At 48.2% G+C, this 26455-nt stretch overlaps 1 protein-coding gene across 3 annotated transcripts; it reads left to right on the top strand.

Moving 5' to 3' along the window:
- The first annotated feature begins 236 nt into the window (after nt 1–236).
- Nucleotides 237–25232, top strand: PRMT1 (protein arginine methyltransferase 1). 3 transcript variants are annotated; one of them, XM_030197996.1, is made up of 11 exons: nt 301–340; nt 4072–4290; nt 4560–4661; nt 4768–4923; nt 5111–5174; nt 5261–5403; nt 5798–5885; nt 6251–6366; nt 6455–6605; nt 17032–17153; nt 24348–25232. In XM_030197996.1, the coding sequence occupies exons 3-11, from the start codon at nt 4587–4589 to the stop codon at nt 24429–24431; spliced, it is 999 nt and encodes a 332-aa protein (XP_030053856.1). In that variant the 5' UTR covers nt 301–340; nt 4072–4290; nt 4560–4586; the 3' UTR covers nt 24432–25232. The 3 variants fall into 3 exon arrangements, with proteins under 3 accessions (XP_030053855.1, XP_030053856.1, XP_030053857.1); XM_030197995.1 differs by lacking the exon at nt 4072–4290 and having other exon boundaries at nt 237–340; XM_030197997.1 differs by lacking the exons at nt 301–340; nt 4072–4290 and adding an exon at nt 362–382.
- Nucleotides 25233–26455: the final 1223 nt, after the last annotated feature.

Genomic DNA, 26455 nt, shown 5'->3' with positions numbered 1-26455 from the left:
GTCATCCAAATCTCAGGCTGAGGCGGGGTACAGAGTCCTGACTGGCTGCAGCATCGCCCAATCGCATTTGTTTCTCACTCCTCCTGCAGAACATCTGCAGTCACCAATCCAGCGTTGGGGCTGTGAACCGACCGCGATGGGGGCCAATGGGAGAGCGGGAAGCGGACTGTGCGCGCATAACGGACGTTGACTGCGACCAGTGAGGTGGCGCGCCGGGGTGGACACGCGCCCTGGCTATATAAAGGGGCGGGCGCCGCATGTCGCAGTTCTTTCAGACCGTCTCTTCTTTGCTTGGAGGACGTGCTGTAAAATGGCGGAAGCTAGTACCTGTAACATGGAGGTGAGCCGCGTGTTGCCGCGCGGCGGCTGAAAGGTGGTGAAGGTGCATAGACGCACGCGCGTGTGTGTATGTATGCTTTGTGCCCTCGTGATGGTTCCGTCGCGCGTCCCTGCTTTCCTCGAGGGGAGGGACATTCTTTTACTATCCCTCCCTCCTCTCTGATCCTCCCCCCACAACGTCCTGTGTTAATCTGGCAAAGTGGCTTTATGGATTTTTGTGCGCGCTTCGCTTTGTTTAATGGGAGGGGGAGGCGGTGAAAAAGCGCACAAAGAAGTGTGGGGGGGGCGATCTAGAAAGGGATTATGGGTGGGCTACTGCGGAAGTGACGTTGGTGTGGCGCTGTGATGTCATTGAGCGGGAAGCTGTTACAGTTTTACCGCCACGTGGGTACGGGGGTGTGGCTTGCGCTTCCTCGTGCACAGATGACGCGTACTATAGGGGGCAGCAGTGTCTATGTTGTAGTTCTTTGAGGACCCTCCTGCCCCTATATTAAAAAACTTCCTGGGGGAAGTAACTTCCAGGGTTTTAGCACCCCCCCCCCCCCCCCCCGTCTGTATTAAGCAGAGCTGCCTAGTTACCCAGTTCCAGACATTCCACTTTGTTCTGGTTTTGAACTCTCATCCCAAACCAGTGTGGGATTTGTAGTACCTGATCTTGCTCATTGACATTGCTTAGAGTTCCATAATGCACCATCATGGGGTGGTCAGAAATCTAGGAGTGGAGGAAAATCTACTACTACTTAACATTTCTAGAGCGCTACTAGGGTTACACAGCGCTGTACAATTTAACAAAGAGACAGTCCCTGCTCAAAGAGCTTATAATCTAATAGACAAGTGAGCAGTCGGTCCGATAGGGGCAGTCAAATTGGGGCAGTCTGGATTTACTGAACGGTAAGGGTTAGGTGCCGAACGCAGCATTGAAGAGGTGGGCTTTAAGCAAAGACTTGAAGACGGGCAGGGAGGGGGCTTGGCGTAAGGGCTCAGGAAGGTTGTTCCAAGCATAGGGTGAGGCGAGGCAGAATGAGCGGAGCCTGGAGTTGGCGGATCTCCAGCCTGGAACTGGGTAACAGTATCTGTACTGAAGAGTTGATGTTATGGTGCAAGCAGTGGGCTCTTGTAGCTTACCAGCTCGCTTTTAGGTTGTTTTCTCTAGTCTTCAAGGTCTACAACCCTGTTTTTCAGGATTTCCCCTATGAATGTGTGTGAAAGTCATTTGCATGCAATAGAAGCAGTGAAATTTGTATATGTTCACTGCAGTTGACCTTGAATACTGGATTTGAGAATCCCTGTTCCAATTAAAAATGGGGCAAGGGGGAGGCTGGCTTCTGGAACTGGGGTTGTGGGGGGGGGGGATCTGCCACTGGGGGGATCGTGAAGCAGGAAGTCTGTCATATGTAGTGGCTGGTTTTCTCCTACTGCTGCCTTAGCCCAAGTTCTACAGTTTCCTAGAGGGGATCTGGGAAATTATAGACCGATGAGCCTGACGTTGGTGCCGGGCAAAATGGTAGAGACTATTATAAAAAAAAAAAATTACAAGAGCATATACAAAAGCATGGATTAATGAGACAAAGCCAATATGGATTTAGTGAAAGGAAATCTTGCCTCACCAATCTGTCACATTTCTTTGAAGGAATGAACACACATGTGGATAAAGGTGAGCCGGTTGATATTGTGTATCTGGATTTTCGGAAGGCGTTTGACAAAGTACCTCATGAAAGACTCCAGAGGAAATTGGAGAGTCATGGGATAGGAGGTAGTGTCCTATTATGGATTAAAAACTGGTTAAAAGGTAGAAACAGAGAATGCTATGTGGATCCATGAAAGTTTGATTTCACTGAAGCATTATCAGATTTATACTCTGGCTTTTCTTTTTATGCCTGTGAAGTAACTTTACCCTGGCAATCCTACCATAGTTTCTTCTGTTCCTTGGAAGTGGAGAAAGGGTTCTGAGGCTTTTTCCCCTAAGAGTATTTTTTTTTGTACTTTGTGTATAATACATAGATATATAAAGCTCTGTGTGTTACAATTTAAGAGACTCCTGTGAAGTGTTTCCAAACTTTTTTTTTTTTTTTTAACCCAGTTAAGTTAACCACTTGTTACCTCCTCCGGCAAAGAGTTCCAGAGCTTAACTATTTATTGAGTGAAAAAAATATTTTCTCCTATTTGTTTAAAGTATTTCCATGTAACTTTCTCGAGTGTCCCCTAGTCTTTGTAAAAAAAATTGTTCTACACCACTCATCCGTCTCTATTCCAAGCTGAAGAGCCTTTCCTCATATGAGAGAAGTTCCATCCCCTTTATCATTTTAGTCACTCTTCTTTGAACCTTTTCTAATTCCGCTATATCTTTTTTGAGATACAGCGACCAGAACTGACGCAATACTCGAGGTGCAGACACATCATGGAGCAATACATAGGCATTATAGTATTTATGGTCTTATTCACTAATCCTTTTCTAATAATTCCTAGCATCTCATTTGCTTTTTTGGCCGCCGCCACACACTGAGCAGATTTCAACATATTATCTACGATGACACCGACACCTAGATCTTTTTCTTGAGTTATTGACCCCCAAGGTGGACCCTGGCATCAGATAACTATGATTTGGATTATTCTTTCCAATGTGCATCGTCTTGTTTGTCCACATTATCTGCCACTTGTATGCCCAGGCTTCCAGTATTCCTGCAATATTTCACAGTTGCACATGTTTTAACAACCTTGAATAGTTTTGTCATCTGCAAATTTAATCACCTCACTCGTTGTTCCATATTATTTATAAATATGTTAAATAGGTTCCAGTACCGATCCCTGTGGCACTCCACTGGTCGTCATCCTCCATTGAGAGAAATGATCACTTAACCCTACCCTCTGTTTTCTGTTCAATAACCAATTCCTAATCCATACCAGAACCTTGCCTCCTATCCCATGACTATTTATTTTTCTCAGGAGTCTCTCACGAGGAACTTCATTAAAAGCTTTCTGGAAATCTAGATATACTATATCAAATGGTTCTCCTTTATCCGCACGTCTATTCACTCCTTCAAAGAAATGGAGCAAGTTGGTGAGGCAAAACTTCCCTTGGCTGAATCCATACTGACATAATACCTTTGTATCACTCCATGATGCAACTACACCTTGAATATTGTGCAATTCTGGTCATCACATCTCAAAAAACATACAGTGGAATTAGAAAAGGTAGAGAAGGGTGACAAAAATGATAAAAGGGGTGGGATGACTTCCTATGAGGAAAGGCTGAAGCGGCTAGAGGTCTTCAGCTTGGAGAAGAGAAGGCTGATGGGAGATATGATAGAGAGCTATAAAATGAGTGGAGTGGAACGGGTAGACGTGAATCGCTTGTTTACTCTTTCCAAAAATATTAGGACTAGGGGGCATGCAATGAAGCTACAAAGTAGTAAACTTAAAAAACAAATCTGAGAAAATATTTCTTCACTCAGTGAGTAATTGAACTCTGGAATTCCTTTCCAGAGAATATAGTAAAGCAGTTAGCAGGGTTTAAAAAAGGTTTGGATAACTTTGTAAAAGAAAAGTCCATAAACCATTATTAAGATGGACTTGGGGAAAATGCACTGCTTATTTCTAGGATAAGCAGCATAAAATGTACTGTTTTGGGATCTTGCCATGTTTTTCTAACCTGGATTGGCTGGGCTTGATGGACCTTTGGTCTGTCCCAGTATTGCAACGCTTATGTTGTTATGTTTGTGTCTGCAAACTAAGTCCTGGGTAGGAGGTGCTCTGGAAGAGTGGAACCTCTGCAAGGCCAGTGTTGGGCTACTGGAGCGCAGGGCAGAAACTTGGAGTGGGCCTCGAAGTTGTCTAGTAAGCTGTGTTCCTGGGGCAGCAGCTTAACTCCTGCTTCATCTCCATGTTGGTCCTGGATCTCTGAAGTTACAGATTTACAGCCTACTGTCAGGGTGCAAGCAACAAACTGAGCAGGTGAGCGCTGGGGGTAGTGGCTGTAAGAGAACTGACATGAGAGCTGCTTGGGTACAGAAAAGAGCACCAGGCTTTGGAGGCAAATTTATTATTGGTTGTGCTTGTTTCTGAAGTCTTGTAGTTCTCTCTGCATGGTGATACCAATATAGGACAAAAATTGAAGTGGTTTAGAAATGGAGGAGGGGGTTACAGAAGTTGGTTTGCTAGCGAATAAATGATCCTAAAATCTGAAAGGAAAAATAAATGCACTTTAATCTTCTGTTGTTCAGGTTTCCTGTACACAGCCAGAGAGTACCATGAAGCCCACAGTAGAGGAAATGACATCAAAGGATTACTACTTTGATTCTTATGCTCACTTTGGAATCCATGAGGTAAGTAGTCTACCCTCGAGGAGAGGCTTCAGTGCAAAGAGGTGTGGCGGGAGATTTAGGTCTCTGCATTTCTCTGTACTACTGTCATTTGCCTGTTCTTCTCCAGGAGATGCTGAAGGATGAAGTGCGGACTCTAACCTACAGGAACTCGATGTTTCATAATCGGCATCTCTTCAACGATAAAGTTGTCTTGGATGTGGGCAGTGGAACTGGTATTCTCTGCATGTTTGCTGCCAAAGCTGGTGCCAAGAAGGTCATTGGGGTAAGCTGGAGCCATAGTTTTGCATTGTTTCCTTTTTTTTTTTTTTTTTAACCGGGAATGTGTAGTTCTGGTCTGCTACTGGCTGAATGACGTTCTGATCAGCTGCTCTGATATTCCTGGTAGGGACTGATGTGGATGCCTTTGGAGTGGGTAAAGTAGCTGATGCCTAAAACTTCCCCTTTTTCAGATTGAGTGTTCCAGTATATCGGACTATGCAATTCAAATTGTCAAAGCAAACAAGCTGGATCATGGTGAGTTCATTGATTCCTCTGTCTCTTTTGACTTGCCCCAGTTGCTTTCTGTTGACTGAATGTTCCTCTGCTGTGTTTCCCTGCAGTTGTTACTATCATTAAAGGGAAAGTTGAGGAGGTGGAGTTGCCAGTGGAGAAGGTGGACATTATAATTAGCGAGTGGATGGGATACTGTCTCTTCTATGAGTCTATGCTCAATACGGTGATTTATGCCAGGGACAAGTGGCTGGTGAGTTCTCTTGGGACTGGGACTGGAAGCCAGCTATAGAAGCCTGAAGAAAAAAAAAAAATCAGGTTGAAAGGTGCATTTAGTTTGCTGTATCTCTATTAGCTGCTAATCTCTACTATCCTCTCCTGTCCTGCAAAGAGCCCCTGTGCTTGTCTTATGCTTTGTCCTTCTTCCCATCTGCGATGGGAGGCTAGTTCATGTATCCACCGCTTTTCCTGTAAAGAGGTTTCTTGACTGTTTGAGTCTTTCTTTTCAGAGCCCCTTGTCTCTGATCCCTTCTATTCAGTAGTGATCCTGGCAGCCAGGCATAGCGGTAGCTGTAGTTCCTAGGCTCAGTGGGTGGTGGTGGTGATGGTGGTTACTTATCAATGGTTTGCATTTTCTTTTTTTTAAGGCTCCAGATGGCTTGATATTTCCAGACAGAGCAACCTTGTATGTTACTGCGATAGAGGATCGACAGTACAAGGACTACAAGATTCACTGTGAGTGTTCCTCCTTTGAGGTCTGTAAAAGTTTCCTTTTTCATAAAAATCATCATTTTTTTTTTTTTTCACTTGTATAGCTTTTTGATGGGGGGGATTAGTCTTGCGTCTTGTGTGAGGTTGGGTTCTGTAAAGAGATTGTCAAAAGTGGACGGCTGCTGGTAGACTGGATGGGTCATTTTAATTATATGTACTATAGCTTGTCATCTCATGTGTGCTTATTTTGGTGATTGAAGTGGGGAGCTGGAGGTTTCCTTATCCTCCTTGTATATTGTGGTTGGGGGGAGGGGGTTCTGTTATCACCATGTGCATCTTTTATAGCGACATCTGGATCTTGTTTTTTGTTTGTTTGTTTGTTTTGACAGGGTGGGAAAACGTGTACGGCTTTGACATGTCGTGCATTAAGGACGTAGCTATTAAAGAACCACTGGTGGATGTTGTAGATCCCAAGCAACTGGTGACGAACGCCTGTCTGATTAAGGTAAGACTCGGTGGTGTAATGGAGGAGGGTGAGCCGCATTGGATGCTGCAGGAGTATAACTCGCTATTCCTTCTCTCCTGGCCCTCAGGAAGTGGACATCTACACGGTGAAGGTGGAGGATCTCACCTTCACATCACCCTTCTGTCTTCAGGTGAAACGCAATGATTATATCCACGCGTTGGTGGCGTACTTCAACATCGAGTTCACCCGCTGCCACAAGAGGACTGGCTTCTCAACAAGTGAGTGTTGGGATGGGGAGAAGGGTATGAGATGAGGGGCACCACATGGGTGACAAGACAGTGAACAGTATCCTACATTTCTGGGGCCCTCAGGGCACCCCCTTCCTTGTCATCAGCAGCAGATGAATCCATTAACTGATGGGTTGTATCTGCCTACCAGCAGGTGGTGGTAGAGAACACTGAAGAACCACAGTAACCCTTGGACGGCTAGCCCCAACTGCCTTCAGTATTTCTATCTCCCAGCAGGTGTGGACTTAGCGTGATCAGCTCCTGGATTTCTGTCTGGGGTGGCTCCTGTGCTTTGCCAGTTGAGCAGGGGTGTTGTGGCTGGTGGTGCCCACTTTAAAGGCATATAGGTTCGCTCTTTCCCTGCCTTACCTACTCCCACCTCCTCCCGGAGTCCCTCTGTTGCTGCCTGCCTCCAAATTTCCTCACAGCGTTAAAAAAAAAAAAAAAGTGCGCACTTGTACAGCGTTGCTATTTCTGAGGCTTTTTCCAGAGATTCTGGTTCTGTGTAGCTTGACCTCGGTCTTCTGAGGTGAGAGTGGTGCCCAGCTCCTCTGGGGAGGTCCTGCGGACGCCGTTCCGAATGGGGTAAGTTTTGGCGCGAAGCCGACATTTTATTGCTATATTTCCATCCAGTCGGGCGATGGCTGCTGAGGGAGTTAAGTGCTGCTCCCGTTGTGGTAAGCGCAGTTCAGCAGCGGGGCTGTGCAAAACGTGCTCCTTAGACGCTCGCGCTAGTACAAGCGTGCTGAGCGATGATTCTTCCTGCTCGATGGAGCTGGCAGCAGGCGCCATTTTGGAAGCGCCACATGTCTTGACCTCGCGGTTGCGGAGCAGTCTGAGTGTAGGGGGGCGCCTCGTTTAGAGGCTGCCAGAGGAGCTCCAACATCCGTTTCAACTAATTTGGAGGCGGAGGGTCAGGGTGAGTTTTTCTCCCCTGAGTTTGTGCTTTTAATGCATAAAGCCTTCATGCTAAAAACAGCTGTGCCGCAGGTGTCTGACACTGCATTGCATTCTGGATCCCCTCCGGGTGTTGATGGCCCGGGGCTGGCTTCAGAGGTTATTTCTTCCCCCGAGCGTTGGAAGGATGCTAAACGTAGATGGGTAAATTCCCCGTCTGAAAGTGGCGCACTTCCTTTTTCCTCCTCCTCCCCCCCCCACCCACCTTCCCCCCGTGGTCAGGCTGTGGGTAGTCTGAGGGATCTGGCAGGCCCTCATGGATGGATGATCCAGATGAGGGTGCCTGTTTGCGACTGGATTCGGATGATCCCAATGCGGTTCAGATTTTCCACCGTGACAAGCTGGCAGCTCTTATTACTGACACCTTGCAGGCCCTCTCGATTGATCCTGCTGACGGCGATGCCTCCTCTGTTAATCTTAGGATAGCGAGTACTAAGAAGCTTACTCGGGCCTTTCCTGTGCATGACTTCATCCAAGAGCTTATTTCAGCTCAATGGTCTGACCCCGATGGGCCTTTGAAAGTGGCCAGGGTTATGGGTCAGCTTTACCCTCTGAGTGAGGAGCACTTGGCCCCTTTGGGGATGCCTAAAGTGGATGCGTTGGTCACGACGGTGATTAAAAAGACCACTCTTCCAGTAGAGGGAGGGGTCGCTTTGAAAGACATGCAGGACCGGCGGCTGGAATCCACGAGGAAGCGGTCCTTTGAAGTATCGGGCCTTGCCTTAAGGGCGTCTGTTTGCAGTTCCTATGCAGCCCAGGCATGTCTTTCCTGGTTACAACAGGCGGTGGAACAGTCCGCGGATGGTGCGGGGTCCCTCTTTGAGGTTGCCCCGCGGATGGCGTCAGCCCTGTCATTTTTGGCTGACGCCCTTTATGATCTAATCAGAGCTTCGGCTAAACATGTTTGTGGCGGTTTCTGCCTGCCGCCTTCTTTGGCTATGGCATTGGGCAGTTGACATGGCTTCTAAGCAAAGGCTGGTGAGGTTACCCTTTTTGGAGCCTCCTGTTATTTGGAGAAGATTGTTAAAGACCTAGGGGACTAAGCCCCAGCGGTTACCTGAGGCTAGGCCGAGGCTTTCTTCCAAGGGTTCTGTTTCCCTCTTCCAGACCTCGCTTCCATGAAGCTCACAGGTATCGCCTGGGGCGCTCAGCTGGGTTTTCTCAACGTGCCTGTTTTCAGCAGAGGCACTTTCGCTCGGACAAACGCTCCGCAGCGGCTGGGTCTTGGCCTGGAGTTCAGGGGCGTCCTCCACAAAGATGGGACGCTGGTCTACTCCTCGATTCCTGCAGTAGAAGGATGGCTTTCCCTCTTTCTAGAGGAGTGGAGCAAGATTACCTCGGATCAGTGGGTCTTGGACCTGATCAGAAAAGGTTACTGATTGGAATTCGATGCCCCGGTGAGAGACGTGTTTGTGGAGTCCCGATGCGGCACTGACGTAAAACGGGCGGCGGTAGAGGAGACCTTGCAACTCTTGCTGCACCTCGGAGCGGTGATCCTGGTGCCTCCCGCCGAACGTGGCTGCGGCCGCTATTCCATTAATTTTGTCGTGCCTCAAAGGCGGGTCTTTCAGACCGATTCTGGACTTGCAAAGAGTCAACGAGGCCCTAAGAGTGCGACACTTTCGCATGGAAACCCTGCGCTCCATCATTGCGGTGGTACAGCCAGGAGAGTTTCTCACGTCTCTGGACTTAAAAGAAGCGTATTTGCCCATTGTGTGAACGGTGAAGGAGAGACGCAGCTGAAGGCGAGGGGTCGCCGGTGCACCCCATGAGCTCCCAGTGCGGGCGAGACGACGGGGACCGACCGAGGATCCTGCGGACCCACCTCGTGATCGCGAATCGGGAGGCATGGGAGACAGAGAGGTGAATTGACCCTCTCCCACGTTGCTGCCACCGGCGGCAGGGGAGGACCGTGTAATGCGGAGAGACCAGTCCCCACATGTGGGGGAGGATGGGGAAACGGCCAAGACGCCCTGCTGGCCTCTCCCCTGGTGACTGCTGCCCTTTGAATGTTGATCGCGGCCCTCCTTCCGACCCTCAGGCGGACGCCGTACACGGTCTGCGACGGGGAGGCACTGAGCAACCAGGAGAGGAGCAGCTGATCGGCCGCCGACTCGAGGCGGCGGAGAGAGAGAGGTGCGCACTGAGTGGCTGAGCACTGCCGATCCGGTGGAGCGGTGGACAGAGGAGCCGGGAACGGGGCGATGGAGGTCGAAGGGGCGGAGAGAGGAGAATGCGCACTGGTTGACCACCACAGACCCTCACTGACCACGGTGGCAGCGTAGTACAACCTTTTCAAACTGGTCCGAACCTGGCCCAGCGATCCGGAAGGTGGCAGCGAGATTTCTCCTCCCAACTCGTCTTCCCCAGACGAACACCCCACGTGGCTGAAACTGAGGACCAAACCTTGCGACCTTTCGGGAGACTCTGACAGTAGGATAAACATTGCAGATAAGCTCACACTCTGCTTTGCATTTTTTTTTTCCTTTCTCTTACTATCTGCTCTTCGTTTGGAATGACTTTCTGAACTGCAGAAGCTAACCTTGCTGGTGTAATGCTTTTAATAATTAACATACAACTGTAATTTAAATGCCTTTTAAATGTGTGCTAGGCTTCCCATAGCATTACACTGAAACAAGAACTGTAATGCTTTTAACTGCTAATTAAGAACTTTATAACATAATATTGTCATCTAAAACTGTAATGTAAATGCCTTTAAATGTCTGCTAGGTTTTCCATAGCAATATACTGAAGCAAGATCTGTAAAGCTGTTTAACTGCATATTAGACACCTCATCACATAATATTGCATATCAAGGTGTAATTGAAATATCGGTCAATTGCTTAGTACACATCTCATAGCAACATACTGAAGCATGATGTATAACCTGATAAATACCTTCTAAATGCTTACTAGGCATCTCATAGCTCTATACTGCATCTCGAACTATAATTTACTAACCACTCACTAAATAACTTTCACTGATATGAAACCCAGCAAATTATTATTCCTAATCACATACTGTGTCTCCCTAACCCACCACGCACCTACAACCCTTAACATAGACAACACTACACCCACAACTCATACACCCCCACAACCCATACGTAACATGCACACCCAAAAAAATCAATCAATGGCACGAAAAAACTATTAGCTACGTGCACCATCAACAGTGAGGAACGAAAAGGCACAACAGACTCGCACATCAAGAAGACAGACAGCTGATAAAAATTACCACCGCAAACTCAACTGAGCACCACCAACAAATACAAATAGGATACATCAATGCCAGATCGGCAGTCAATAAAACCACAATACTAACCGACTGGATCACAACTGACCATCTTGACTTCCTACTTATCAGCGAAACTTGGAGCCATGACCACAAAGATCCAATAATAATAGAGCTCTGCCCTCCGGGATACAAAATTACCCACTGGACAAGAGAAGGAAAAAGAGGAGGAGGAATAGCAATAATCTATAAATCTCAATTCACAGTCACAACAGCAGCAGAATCTATTCTTCCCCAACTCGAAATAGCCTCAGTCAGAATCAACGACCCCAACCTACGTGATCACCTAAACCTTATCTTATTCTACAGACACCCGGGCCATTGGCAAGATTCACAAACGCACTTTCTGGACTTTATATCAAACACCTGTGTTACCACCCAGAACCTTCTCATAGCAGGAGACATCAATCTTCACGTTGAAGATAATAAGTCAAGCAATGTATGCGAATGCAAAGACTTCCTGCAACTATGGGAGCTCCACTGGCCAAACACACAACCCCCACCCATAACAAAGGACATACAGTAGACATCATCACCCACAAATTCTCACCAGAACCAATTATCACATTAATAGATTCAAAATGGACAGCCAGGCCATGGTCCGACCACTACAGTGCAAACCTTTCCCTCCACTGGAGAACAACAAAGACACAACAAAAACAACAAACATATACTGCGAGAGGCAAAATAGACCCACTAACATTCTGGCAACAATTCTACACCGACGAATGGACAACACCTACAGACTCACCCCAATTTCTCCAAGATTGGGATAACAGATACAGAATAATACTAGACAATATAGCACCACTTCAAACCAGAACCTCACATAGAAAAAACTAAAAACACAGGTCAGAAGATTAGAAAAAAAGACGAAAACACACACAAAGACTAGAAACAACAACAAAGAAAATACAAATATACGATCAGACAAAAGGACCTATTACAAAACCAAAATAGGACCAAACTACAAGGACACACACAAACTATTCTCACTCGTAAACAATCTTCTAAATACTACCAAAGTCACCTCCAACAACTCAGATACCCCATCAGCAACCAACCTGGCAAACTATTTCAATGAAAAAATCATAAAGCTCCGACTCATGATACCCACCAACACAACGGACTACACAAATATCCTTGAATGTCTAGACCCAAACCCCGGAGAATGCCCAGCAGACTGATCATGGACCGACTTTGACACGCTCTCATCAAAGGAAATCTCACACTGGCTCGGAAAATACGCCAAATCACAATGCAAATTAGACATCTGCCCTAACAGTTTAATAAGATCCGCACACAAACAATTCAAAACAGACCTCACGAACCACATAAATTACAGGCTTCAAAACTGACTCTTTCCCACGGATAAAGGAAACATCCTACTCACCCCGTTACCGAAAGATGCTAAAAAAAAGCACAGTGGACCTAACCAACTATCGACCAGTAGAATCGATTCCACTCATGGAAGGCATAGTAACGAAACAACTTACTGAATACCTAAATAAACACTCAATTCTGCACGAATCTCAATCAGGATTTCGGTCGAACCACAGCACCGAAACTGTACTAGTGTCCGCAGTGAACTCATTCAAACAGACAATTGCGACTGGTAACAACATCCTCCTCCTGCAAATCGACATGTCCAGTGCCTTTGATATGGTTAATCATGATATACTAATACATATACTAGAATACTTCGGAATAGGAGGCACAGTTCTCAAATGGTTCAAAGGATTCCTGACCACAAGATCATACCAAGTAACAACGAACGCAGACAGATCACCTCCATGGACACCTGAGTGCAGAGTCCCCCAGGGATCACCTTTCTCACCATTATTCAACTTAATGATGATACCGCTAGCCAAGCTACTAGCCAATCAAAACCTTAACCCCTACATTGATGCAGATGACGTCACAATTTACATCCCATTCAAACATGATCTAAATGAAATCACCAACGAGATCAACCAAAGCCTCCAAACAATGTACACTTGGGCAGATGCATTCCAACTAAAACTTAATGCAGAAAAAACACAATGTCTTGTTCTCACCTCGCAACATAACACAAAAAACTTCTCCACCATAAACACACCATACTGCTCTCTTCCTGTTTCACAAAACTTGAAAATTCTTGGAGTCACCTTAGATCAAAACCTCACTCTTGACACCCACATGAAAAACACGACGAAAAAGATGTTCTACACCATGTGGAAACTTAAGAGTAAAACCTTTCTTCCCGAGATACATCTTCCGTACCTTGGTACAGTCAATGGTAATAAGTCATCTGGACTACTGCAATGCACTATACGTCGGATGCAAAGAACAGACAATCAAAAAAACTCCAAACTGCCCAGAATACGGCTGCCAGACTTTTATATTTGGAAAAACTAAATATGAAAGCGCAAAACCCCTAAGAAAGAAACTTCACTAGCTCCCACTTAAGGAACGCATTGCGTTCAAGATCTGCATGATTGTACACAAAATCATTCATGCAGACGCCCCAATCTACATGCTAAACCTAGTAGACCTACCTTCCAGAAATGCCATTAAATCATCCCGCAAATTTCTCAAATTGCACTACCCCAGCTGCAAAGGACTTAAATACAAGCTGATGCATGCTACTTCCTTCTCTTACATGAGCACGCAGTTATGGAATGCATTACCTACAGACTTGAAAGCAATCAACGAAACAACTATCTTTCGAAAATCTCTGAAAATATTCTTCTTCAACAAGGCCTACAATGAGAGCCTACCTCCTCACTAAGTCACCTCATCAACCCACTCAATTATGAACGCCCAACTTCTACAACTGCCCCAATCACTCTCTTCCTTCCTCTCTCTTCCCTTCCCTGATCGCTACACATTACTAACTGTATCTGATATCCTAAAATGATGATGTTAACAAATCTATGTAAGGCCACATTGAGCCTGCAAATAGGTGGGGGGAATGTGGGGTACAAATGCAATAAATAAAATAAATAAATTCCTATTTGACCCCCGCATCAGCGGTTTCTCTGGTTTGCGGTGTTGGGACAATATTTCCAGTTTTGGGCCTTGCCTTTCGGCCTAGCCACAGCTCCCCATACCTTTTCCAAGGTAATGGTGGTCGTAGCTGCCTGTCAGGCGAGAGGGTATCAGAGTTCAACCTTATCTCGATGACTGGCTCATCAGAGCGGTTTCGGCAGCCGAAAGTCGTCTTGCCCACAGCCAGAGTGGTTACAGTCCTGCAGGCTCTAGGCTGGGTGGTCAATATACCCAAAAGTCACCTGATCCCCTCTGTCTTTCGAGTATTTGGGGGTCTGGTTCGACCCGGCCTCGGGGTTTGTCTTTCTCCCCGACCAAAGGCGGTGCAAGCTTCAAAATCAGGTCCGTCTGCTTCTGCGGATGCCTCGCCCGCGAGCTTGGGACATTGTCCAGCTGCTGGGGTTGAGGACGGCCAGCCTGGAGGTGGTGCCTTGGGCGAGAGCACATATGAGGCCTCTGCAGATTGCCCTGCTTCAACAATGGTCTCCGATGTCCCAGGAATATCAATGCAGACTAATGTGGCTCCCTGCAGCCCGCCTCACTATGGAGTGGTGGCTCTCCGACAGGATGCTGCGCCAAGGAATGCTGTTTGCGCTTCCTTCTTGGTGCCTGGTGATAACAGATGCCAGCCTTTTGGGCTGGGGTGCGCATTGCCAGGGAAGCTATGCTCAGGATCAGTGGACAACCGTGGAAGTGGGGTGGTCCATCAATTGCTTGGAACTGAGAGCGATATTTCAGGCTCTTATGGTCTTCCAGAAGACTCTGAAGGGGCTTGCGGTCCAGGTCCTGTCAGACAATACGACAGCGGTGGTCTACCTAAATCGTCAGGGCGGCACTCAGTGCAGGGCCCTGGCCGCGGAGGCCGCTCGGATTTGCCACTGGGCCGCGCTCCACCTGCAGCTTCTGTCACCAGTTCACATAGCAGGTCAGAGCAAAGTGCAAGCTGATTTTCTCAGCAGGCACCAAATCGACCCAGCGGAATGGGAACTGGCAGAAGAAGTTTTTCTTCAGATTTATGCCAAATGGGGGACACCCGGAATGGATCTAATGGCGTCAAGTGCAAACGCCAAAGTCCCTCGCGTTTTCAGCAGAAGAAGATCCTTTCTCGGCGGGGTTGCGGCACTGGCTCAACCCTGGCCCTCGGGCCTCCTGTATGTGTTCCCTCCTTGGCCCTTGATAGGGCGAGTCCTCCTTCAGATTCGACTACACCGGGGATTGGTGATACTTATTGCTCCAGACTGGCCAAGGCGTCCGTGGTATGCGGATCTCCATCGGATGATGGTGGAGGCTCCATTTCATTTGCCTCTGGTGCCGAACCTGTTAGTTCAAAGTCCGGTGTCTATGGAGGATCCCTGCCAATTTGGACTTACGGCCTGGCTCTTGAGAGGGCGCAATTGAGAGATAAGGGCTACTCTAACAAGGTCATTTCCACTCTCTTGCAGGCCCGTAAGTGGTCCACCTCCACAGGTTATGCTCTGATGTGGCGCAAGTTTGAGGCGTGGTGTGTTTCAAAGGCGATCACTCCCATGCGGGCTACTATCTCGTTGGTGCTGGATTTTTTGCAGGATGGCTTACAAAAAGGCCTGGCTTACAATTACCTGCAGGTTCAAGTGGCAGCATTGGTATGCTACCGAGGGAAAGTCTCTGGCTTGTCCCTTGCTGCTCATCTGGACATTGCCCGATTTCTCAGAGGGGTGCTGCGGCTCCGCCCTCCAGAGCGGTCGCCTTGTCCAGCCTGGAACCTGGGGCTGGTGTTGAAGGCTCTCCAGCGTTCGCCTTTTGAGTCGCTTGTGCGAGCTTCGGAGAAGGATGTGACTCTCAAGACAGTCTTTTTGGTGGCCATGACATCGGCTAGATGCGTGCGTGTCTGAGCTGCAGGCGCTGTCCTGTCGGGACCCTTTTCTACAGTTCTCGGAGTCCGGAGTAACGGTACGTACGGTGCCTTCCTTTTTGCCTAAAGTGGATTCAGTGTTTCACCTGAACCAGCCCATTTTTCATCCTTCCTTTTTCTAGGGAAGATTTTCCGGACTCCTTTGGGCAGTTACATCTTTTGGATGTCCGCAGGGCTCTGTTGCAGTATCTATAGATGTCAAATGACTTCAGGATTTCTGATCACCTTTTTGTATTGTTGACAGGTCCTCGATGCGGGTGCCCGGCACCTAAGGCCACTATAGCCCGTTGGCTCAAGGAAGTCATCTTTTCTGCGTATCTGCTTTCAGACCGGTCTTCGCCTGAAGCGTTTAAGGCGCATTCCACGAGAGCGATTTCCTCCTCGTGGGCTGAAACGGGTGCACTCTCTCGTCAAGAGATCTGTAGTGCGGCTACTTGGGCTTCTCAGCTCTCATTTGTCCGGCATTACAGGCTGGATGTTGCAGCGAAGCAGGACGTGATTTTTGGAGCACAAGTGCCTGCTCGCGGAGTGGCATGTTCCCACCCTAAGTAGGGAGTGTTTTGGTACATCCCATCAGTTAATGGATTCATCTGCTGCTGATGACAAGGAAGGGAAAATTAGGTTCTTACCTTGGTAATTTTCTTTCCTTTAGTCACAGCAGATGAACCCACGATCCCTCCCTGTCTGACTTGGTTTTTGGTTCAGATCTTTCATGCAGATATATATCTCATTGGGAGAAGTTGGAAACCAGTTATCAGAATTTCTACATGCTGTTTTATTACAGGAGGTTGAGATCGTCGCTCCTTTGTACGGTTATTGCTCCGGTTCTGGGGCATTTGTTCGCTGTGAGGAAAGTTTGTGATGTTATCTTATTTACTCTGCTTTGGAGATTTCAAATACTGAAGGCAGTTGGGGCTAGCCGTCCAAGGGTCACTGTGGTTCTTCAGTGTTCTCTATCTCCACCTGCTGGTAGGTGGATACAACCCATCAGTTAATGGATTCATCTGCTGTGACTAAAGGAAAGAAAATTACCAAGGTAAGAACCTAATTTTCCCATACTGGGAAAAGACCAAGGGTCCATCAACTACTACTACTAACTAACATTTCTAAAGCGCTACTAGGGTTACGCAGCGCTGTACAATTTAAACATAGTAGGACAGTCCCTGCTCAAAGAGCTTACAATCTAAAAGATAGTGGCCAATCCATGTTTGTGTCTTTTTTTTTTTTTTTTTTTTTTTTTGTAGGTCCAGAGTCTCCATACACACACTGGAAGCAGACTGTGTTCTACATGGAGGATTATTTGACTGTGAAGACAGGGGAAGAAATTTTTGGCACAATCGGGATGAAACCTAATGCTAAAAACAACGTGAGTTTTGAGGAGTAGGAAGGAGATGGGGCTGTACAGCATACCGCAAACACTTTTTTTTTTTTTTTTTGCAGGATAATCAGGTCTTCCTGATGGTTTTTGGCAGTGGGTGAAGCTATCACGTTTGGTGCAAGAGCAGGAACGTGAAGCCTTTAAGTTGGAATGGAAATAGCCATTTGGGCAGTGGTGTGCTGTAATGTGGCCTTGCCTTTTAGCTTTTCCAGCAGGACTGGCCTGGCAGCAAGATGCTAGTGCCAAAGGCTGACTGTTGATGTGCACTTCCTTGCCTGTTGGCTGAGTGCACTCGTCTCCCTTGTATCACATTAGAATAGAAGGAGGAGACTGGGGGTGCCCAGCTGCCCAAGTTCTGACCCTTCCTGCTGGTCACCTTTTGGAGCCTGAAGCAGAAATAGAAGCTGCTCTTTTTGTTGTTGTGTGCTTGGTAATCAGCCCTGTGAGGAACACTGCCATTTCCTTATCAGTTCCTCCAGATCAGTCCAGATGTATGCTATATATACTCCTACCAGCAGATGGAGACAGTGTCTTAGTGTGACCACCTTATTTAGGATCCTGTGCAGCCCTCTACTACTACAAATCATTTCTATAGAGCTACCAGTCGTACGCAGCGCTTCACAATCTGTCAATGGGAACTTTAAAGAAAATAAATAAAAAGCAAGGGGTAGGCATGAATGCTACACTGAAGTGTCCTGTCTCTCCCCCCTGAGCATTAGGCCTTGCCTTGGCTTTCTTCCACAGGAGACTTGTAGGGCAGCTGCCTTGTAGGAATGCTGTCTTTGCATTCCTTTGGGTGTGTTATATTCAGGCCAGTCAGACTGACTTTTGGGGTGAGAATGCTGATGAATGGTTTGTCTACTTTGATCTCAGCTGGAAAGACAATAAGGAGAAATGAGCCCTGAGAGTAAAAGCAAAGCCACCTTGGCTATATTGGCTTCTTGATGTGTGAGATATGTGTTTCAGAAAAATAAAAACATTTCTCATCAACCCTCCAGACCGGTCAAGACGTTTGGGTTATGCTCGCGTACCAGCAGACTGAGACTGAAAACACTAACTTGAAACTATGTACAAATAACCTGTGCCTAGCCATCTATTGCCAGTATTTTCTCAGCAGAGGGTAGACAGGCAGCCTATGCAGCTTGTCCGGTCTGGTAGGATTCAGAGATCAATTTAGGGCTTAGTGTTGTATATTGGTCTCTTCTAGGGCAAATCCCTGTGCCTGGAATACTGTGGTGTGCTGGGGGTTAGTGGGGCCTACTATTTTCCCCTCTGGGGTGTCACACCCGGGTGGCCGGGTCCCTCCCCCCTTCTGGCTCTCCCGTTTGGGCAGCTTTGTGCCTCTGCTGCAGTTTATGCTTCAGCCTTGAGTGCCGAGTAGTTTTAGCAGCAGCAGGGCACAAATAAAGGCTGCAGTAAAGTTTTACAAAAAAAAAAAAAAGAACGAAGGTCCAGACGGTGTGGTGAGTCATTGGAGCTGCACTCCGGGGAGAGCTGTTCTGGAGAGCTGAAGTTTGCTTAACACGGGTGAGTTTTCTTTGTTTTTCCATCAGTCAGCTGTTCGTTCCGAAGTGCGCGGATGTCTGGAAGGTGCTTTGGTGCCGGTATTGTGTGCGTCGGGGGGGGGGGGGGGTCGACGCGGTTGGCGGTTCATGCCGTTTTTGTGGGGAATCGAAGTCTCCAGCCTCCGCGCCGCCGGTGTTAGCGGCAGAGGTGCCCGCGTCTGGCTCTCAAGAAGTTGCCACGCCTCAGCCTAGCGGTTCAGCGGCGGTCCCGATTTTGGCGGGAACCGCCGCCATTTTGGATTCGGCCCGTCAAGGCCTGGAGATGGTCGGAGGACCTCAGGGCAGTCTGTTTTCTGGGGGGGGGGGGGGGGAACCTCTGGCAGGATGGGATTCTCTCCGGACTTTATTTGGAGCTTAATCCAGGCCTGGCAGGTGGAGCCGATGTGAGCGGAGCCCCTTAGTCTTGGGATGAGAGGGGCAAGCGCTAAGAGATCACGTGTAGAGTGGTCTGAGGACTTAGAAACTTTTTCTCCTCCGGATTTAGAGGGCGACTTTAGTGCCCTGGAGGAAGATGAGGGGTCGTTGGCTGGACAAGATAAGGAGCTTGTAGTGCCTGGGGAGGACCCTTCGGTGGTTCGCATTTTTCACAGGGATGAATTGTCGGACCTTATTGAGCAGGTGTCTGCGACTCTCAAGTTTGATTCGGAGGCAGCTCCGGTAGCGGACGGTAAGCAGGATCCGCTGGTTAAGGGGTTCAGACGGGTATCTCGTACTTTTCCTATGAACGCGGCTCTGAGAGAAATGATTACTCATGAGTGGTATTCGCCGGAAGCTCAGCGTAGAGTGGCTCGGGCCATGGCTAAGCTCTACCCCCTTCCGCAGGAGGATAGAGATTCTTTAAAGCCTCCGACCGTGGATGCCATGGTGACGGCAGTGACTAAGGCTACGGCAATTCCTGTGGATGGGGGAGCTGTGTTACGGGACCCTCAGGACAGGAAATTGGAGTCATTTCTGAAGCGCAGTTTTGATTTGTCTGCTTTGGCGTTGCAAGCGTCAGTTTGTGGAGGTCTGGTGGCTCGGGCCTATTTCCGCTGGGCTGAGCGGCTCCTAGATAGCCCGCAGGCTGATAGGGCCTCTTTAATTCAAGATTTGGCGAAGTTGGAGTTGGGGTCGTCCTTCTTGGCAGATGCGCTGTATGATTTGTTGCGGGCTTCAGCTAAGAACATGACCCTAGTGGTGGCAGCTCGTCGGGCCATGTGGTTGCGAGGCTGGGTGGCAGATGCTGCATCCAAGGCAAAACTGTGTTCTCTTCCGTTTAAAGGTTCTTTGCTTTTTGGTGAAGAGTTGGATAAGTTGGTGAGGGGTCTTGGTGATGCTAAGGTTCCTCGGCTTCCGGAACTTCGCCCTAAGGCATCTATGGGGTCCGCGGTGCGCGGACGGTTTCGGGAAGCTCGGCGGTATCGGCCTGGTAGGTCCTCTGGTGGGACTAGGGGACGTTTCTTCCAGAGAACCCAGTCCTTTCGAGGTGGCTGCCGTGGAGGGAGAGATTCCTCTTCGGGAACGTCCGGTACGTCCCATGGTTCGCAATGATGGTTTGAGGACCCAGCCTCTGGTTCGCGTGGGGGCTCGCTTAAGCTTGTTTTACCAGAGGTGGGTCCAGACATGTCAGACCAGTGGGTGCTGCAGATAGTGCGAGACGGGTACGTGTCCTCTGTCCGACTTTTTCCTCGTGTCTCCTTGTTATTCAAGGCGCAAGGCGAGAGCAGCGCGAGATACTCTGTCATGTCTGATCGGTTTAGGAGTTATAGTACCTGTTCCTCCAGGAGAGCGAGGAAAGGGTTGATATTCCATTTACTTCGTGGTCCTCAAAAAAAGAGGGGTCTTTTCGTCCCATTTTGGATCTCAAGAAGGTCAATGCAGCTCTAAAGGTTCCTTCCTTTCGGATGGAGACGTTACGCTCAGTCATTGTAGCGGTTCAGGAAGGGGAGTTTCTGACTTCTCTAGATCTGACGGAGGCTTACTTGCACATCCCCATCCTAGAGGCGCACCAGCGTTTTCTTTGCTTTGTGGTGTTAGGGAGACACTTTCAGTTTTGTGCGCTTCCGTTCGGCCTGGCAACTGCTCCTCGCACCTTTTCCAAGGTGATGGTAGTTGTGGCGGCGGCTCTGTGTTTGCAGGGCATTTTGGTTCACCCGTACCTAGGCGACTGGTTGATTCGGGCCAAAACAAGGTCGGAGAGCGAGGAGGTCACCGGCCGGGTGGTGACTTTTTTGCAGTCGCTGGGCTTGGTTGTCAATCTGGCCAAGAGTCACCTAGTACCGTCGCAGTCCCTAGAGTATCTGGGAGTCCGTTTCGACACGAAGAGAGGCCAGGTGTTTTTGACAGATTCTCGCGTTTCCAAGCTGCAGGCTCAGATCCGTCAGCTCCAAGCTCAGAGGGCGCCGTCGGCACGGGAGTATCTGCAGGTGCTGGGTCTGATGGCCGCATCAATAGAGGTAGTTCCCTGGGCCAGGGCACAAATGAGACAGTTGCAGGGAGCTTTGCTGACTCGTTGGTCCCCTCAGTTCCAGGGTTTGGAGGAGAGGCTGTCTCTGCCGGAGGTTGCTTGTCGCAGTCTCCACTGGTGGCTCCATTCTCCGAATCTAGTGAAAGGCATGCCGCTGGACACTCCAAATTGGGTGGTGCTGACCACGGATGCGAGTCTGGGGGGCGCATTGTCTGGGGCAGGTGGCCCAAGGACGTTGGAGGAGGCGTGTTATTCCATCAATCGCCTGGAGACACGAGCAATTCGGTTGGCTCTTCGGTCCTTTCAGAGTCTTCTAGACGGCAAGACAGTCAGGGTTCTTTCCGACAATGCCACGGCCGTCGCTTATGTAAACCGACGGGGGAACGAAGAGCCCAGGATTAGCTGTAGAGGCGGCAGAGTTGCTGATGTGGGCAGAAGCTCATCTGCAGAGTCTCTCGGCGGGACACGTGGCAGGGATGGACAACGTGAGCGCGGATTATCTGAGCAGGCACACGGATCCCAGAGAATGGGCTCTCCATCCCTCTGTGTTCGAGCAGATAGTGTCGCAGTGGGGTAGGCCAGTGTTAGATCTCATGGCTTCGGCCAACAATGCGCAAGTCTCTCGGTTCTTCAGGCGTCGAAGAGATGCTCGAGCCGAGGGCATCGACGCGTTGGTCCTTCCGTGACTGACTTAGCAGTTGTTCTACGTGTGGCCGCGTGGTACAGCGGATCGGTCGTCATTCGGGATTAGTGGTTCTGATAGCGCCCAATTGGCTTCATCGTCCATGGTACGGAGATCTGATGCGGTTGCTGGTGCAGGATCCGATTCCCCTGGGGCCTCGGGTGAGACTGGTTCAGGGGCCGATCCCTCTCCATTCTTGCTTACGGCTTGGCTCTTGAAAGGCACAGATTAAGAAAGAGGTTTTTCGGCCAGGGTGATTGATACGATGTTGTGGTCTCGTAAGAAGTCTACTTTCTAGGCATATGTGCGGGTGTGGCACATTTTCGAGAATTGGTGTCAAGAGGGGGACTATGTCCCTTTGCGTGCTTCAGTGGTGGAAGTGTTGGATTTTCTGCAGGATGGGTTGGACAGGGGGCTTTCGCTCTCTTCCCTGAAGGTGCAGGTTTCAGCCTTGTCTTGTTTTAGAGGTAGGATTCAGGGAGTATCCTTGGCGGCTTCTCCAGACATGGGGCGGTTCTTGAAGGCAGTAAAGTTGCTTCGGCCGCCTCGTCGTCTGATGGTTCCACCTTGGGATTTAAATTTGGTCTTGGAGGCTCTGGTGGCACCTCCTTGACATCCATCACATGTAAAGATCTTATTTTGAAGACTGTCTTTCTGATGGCTATTTCTTCGGCGCGTAGAATTTCAGAGCTTCAGGCCTTGTCTTGCAGGGAGCCTTTTCTGTCCTTTGCCAAAGAGAAAGTGACTTTATGGACGGTTCCTTCCTTTATTCCCAAGGTGGTGTCTTTTCATGTCAACCAGGTGATTTCATTACCAGTGTTGGGTGATAGTGCCGGGGATCTCCCGCAATGTCGTTTGGCTAAGTTGGATGTGCGGCGTATTTTGCGGTCATTTTTGAGCAGAACACAAGATTTTCGAGCATCGGATAGGTTGTTTGTTTTGTTTGGAGGTCCCAAGAAAGGTGAGGCTGCTTCCAAGGCAACTCTGGCTAGATGGTTAAAGGAGACTATTGCTTCAGCTTATTTGTTGAAGCGCCGGGCAGTGCCCTCATTACTTATGGCACATTCTACTCAGGGAGTAGCTGCTTCTTGGTCGGAAAGTAGTCTTATTCCTCCACAGGATATTTGTAAGGCAGCAGCGTGGTCATCCATCCATTCCTTTGTGAAGCATTACAGACTTGATGTTCAGGCAAAAGAGGATGCTCGGTTTGGAGCGGCTGTGTTGTCTTCTGCTTTTCGAGGGTCCCACCCTTAAATTTGATACTGCTTTGGTACATCCCAAGCGTCTTGACCGGTCTGGAGGGTTGATGAGGAAGGTGAAATTAGGCCTTGCCTGCTAATTTTCTTTCCTCTAGACCCTCCAGACCGGGCAAGAGCCCGCCCTGTCTGTTATTAGAAGTATTTTTGAGCCATGGCTATTATCAGAAGTATTTTGAGCCGTGTTCTGCTATGACTAACCTTTAAGGTTTAGTGCGGTCGGAGAGAATTTCTTTGACTCTAAGACAGTACAGAGCGGGACGCTTTGACGTTCTGTCTGTTTCAACACACTGTTGATGTTGGACTATTGGTTTTCCAGGTACAGGGGTTTCTAGTTTCAGAGTTTTTGTTTTTTCTGTGCATTGCTAAGCATATACTGGCAATAGGCACAGGTTATATGTACATAGTTTCAAGTTAGTGTTCTCAGTCTCCCTCTGCTGGTAGGCGAGCATAACCCAAGCGTCTTGACCGGTCTAGAGGAAAGAAAGTTAGCAGGTAAGGCCTAATTTCACCATGCCTGAATTGGCCTAATTTTTTTTTTCCTAAAACTTTTTATGTTATGGAATCTATGAATCGATGTGTAGCTCAGCTAAGGAATAAAGTAGACATCACCTGCTTTTCCAAAGGGCTTAAAGAGTCAATCTTACTGTTAATTTTCTATATGACCCACCCAATCAGCGCATAGAGATATGGCGCTGAGCACTCGCGTTCTAGAACACTCATCTTACGTCCAGCCCCATCTACTCGAGCATCTTAATATTTGTTTATTCCTTAGAGGAGAAAATGTTTGTTACTGCTATGAAGATGATCTCTGCCAGCAGCCCTGGATTCAGCCTTGAGCAAAATATGCATGTGCTTAGGGGAGGGGGGCACCAGAGGCTTCCCCCCCCCCCCTTAGTATCCTTAACTCTTTCACTGCCACTCCCATTTCCTAGGTGAATTTCAGTGTGTTTTCTAATCATTATAAATCTATATGGTACTTGTTAAGTCTTGATGCCTTGTCAGTTAAGCAGTGGAAGGGCTGAGAGGGTACTGGTGTTGGGCTGCATTTAGGGTATCAGTTCACCCGATCTGCCAGCCAGTGTCTACATGAGTCAGTGTGTCTTTCGTCCCCATGTGCTGGCAGCAGTACAAATGCCCATTTCTCTGTACTGATCTGCAGAAACTCAAGGAAAGAAAATTAGAAGGTAAGATTTAATTTCTTTCACCCCTCCCCTTTTTCTCTCCTGCCAGCGAGATTTGGACTTCACCATTGATTTGGACTTCAAGGGGCAGCTGTGTGAGCTGTCCTGCTCTACAGACTACCGTATGCGCTAGGGGGACAAGATTATCCTCCATGTTCCTGCGGCAGGAGGCAGCTTGAAGAAACTTGAGTCACTAATACTTTTAACTGTGTGGCAAACCATGTTTTAATCCCTGCTGCTAGAGACATGATGGGGTGGGTGGGAGGGAGGGTGGACAGGCTGGGCAAGGCCAGGGCAGTGTTAATCTCCCCCTTTCTCCCCTTTCTCCATTGTTCTCGGACACAGTGTTTGATCTTCTGAAACCAGTGTAAATGTGCGGTGAGAGCGCTTGGCTCTTAACCGGACTATCGGTTGAATTTAATTTTATTTTTTGTTAGTACGGTTCAGCTGTTTGTATCCTTGTATTGAGCTCTGACTTTGCGTTGGTCCCAGTCCCTCCTCTTGTGGGGAACACTGATCCTGCGTGGGAGTAATTGCATCCCCCCTACCCCCAGGACTCTGAAGAAGGGAGCGAGAGGCCGCCTCATTACCTCACACCCAGCAAACTCAACCCTTGTGCCCTAACACATACTTGATGGTACTCTCCTGCCCGGGGCCTATGTCTGATGCCCCTAAGGCACTTTCCATTTTTTTAAATGAAGGTTTTAGCAGGAGAAGAGTGGGAATGAGCAGACTGAGGTGATCCCTCTTTTAATATTTTTTTTTGTGTATGTGTATAAACCATGTCTTTTTTTTTTTTTTTTGGTTTGAAAGAGTGCAGGCTTTTGTTTTCTTTAGACAGTCAACTGCACAGAGGTGCTGGAACATTGTGACTTTCATAACTTATGTTTTTATATGGTTACATACAAGATGAAATAAAGTGACATGTGCATTTGCCATGGATCTTTACTCCACGCAGTGGGCTTGGGTTCTGAGAGATGTGGAGGGTGGTGGTGGTGGTGAAAATATGCACATGAAACTTCTACATGCCGTACTTTTTATGTAACTTTGGAGGTCTCTTGACCTTCACTGTTAAGGTGGTGAAAAACTCCTGCTGTGTGGACATGTCTGCTGAAAGAACCTGCAACTTTAAAAAGTTAAAAAAAAAAACAAACAAACCCTACAGTGGTTGTAAGAGCAGCAATGGTGGGGCAACATATAAAGGGAAAGGCAAGCAGGAAGCCACCCGCTGGTAAGTATAGTGCTAAAGTGAAGTGGAGGGGTGGGGGGTGGCAGATATGTAAAGGAATGAGGGACTGAGAGCAGCTTGTGGGAGAGGTTGGTGATGAGCTAAACTGACCCTTCAGCTGAAAGGGTGTAGGGGCTGAGAAGGCATGAATTTTTCTGCTGTGAGATGCCTCCACTGTCTGAAGGGAAGGGTACAGGAGCTAGAGAAGGCATGAACATTTTACTGCTACTGATGTGTTGGGGCAGTATCTTGTAGCAAAGCTTGAAGCGAAGGATTCAAGGTGCTGGCTGCTAAGGGTGAGCAGGCAGGTTTAGGACCAAGATTAAAAATAGATCAATTATAAACATTTATCCTACAACACTGCTCCAAAACAGGGTGATTATGGGTAAAGCATAAGTGGCTACATCAGCCTTCCCAGCTCTTGGTTTAAAGGCTTCTGCTTTTCTGGTTATCAGCGGTCAGGTCATAATCAAATATTTTCAGTCATTGATAGGCACTTGCCTTCAGGGTGGGGGGGGGGGGGGGGGCATGTGTTAGTTCAGATGGCCTGGACAGAGCTGATGAGTGCTGTTGGGCACAATGACTGTCCACCCCATCCAGCTCGTGTGTTTATGCTTTACTTTTAAAATCAATGTGTTTATTGGCCAAAGAAGACCAGACTCAACCTTGGTTTATAGGTCAATCTTTCCATGCTGAAAAGCGCCCCATGAAGATTGGGGGGGGGGGGGCTAGAAAATTACTAATAAAGCGCTGAGTCATTTCATAAGATGTATTGTGAATCCCACTGCACTAAATCCAACTTCAGCATGGCAGCAAGTGCTAAAGCTACAGCCTGGCCACAAGTTGTAAATGCAAGTGGTGCTTTTTGTTTTACTTCATGTGCTGACTCAGGGACGCATAAGAATGCATCTCACTGAGGTACCAGGTAC

This window comes from Microcaecilia unicolor, chromosome 3 (assembly GCF_901765095.1).
Source record: "Microcaecilia unicolor chromosome 3, aMicUni1.1, whole genome shotgun sequence".
Taxonomy (NCBI): Eukaryota; Metazoa; Chordata; class Amphibia; order Gymnophiona; family Siphonopidae; genus Microcaecilia; species Microcaecilia unicolor.
This window is presented reverse-complemented; position numbering and strand designations above follow the sequence as displayed.

Bases quoted from the DNA above. Each gene is read 5' to 3' on its own strand.
- PRMT1 (XM_030197995.1), top strand. From the start codon at position 311: ATGGCGGAAGCTAGTACCTGTAACATGGAG. The intron at 341-4,559 runs GTGAGCCGCGTG...TCTGTTGTTCAG, and splicing joins CTAGTACCTGTAACATGGAG to GTTTCCTGTACACAGCCAGA. The intron at 6,606-17,031 runs GTGAGTGTTGGG...TTTTTTTTGTAG, and splicing joins GAGGACTGGCTTCTCAACAA to GTCCAGAGTCTCCATACACA.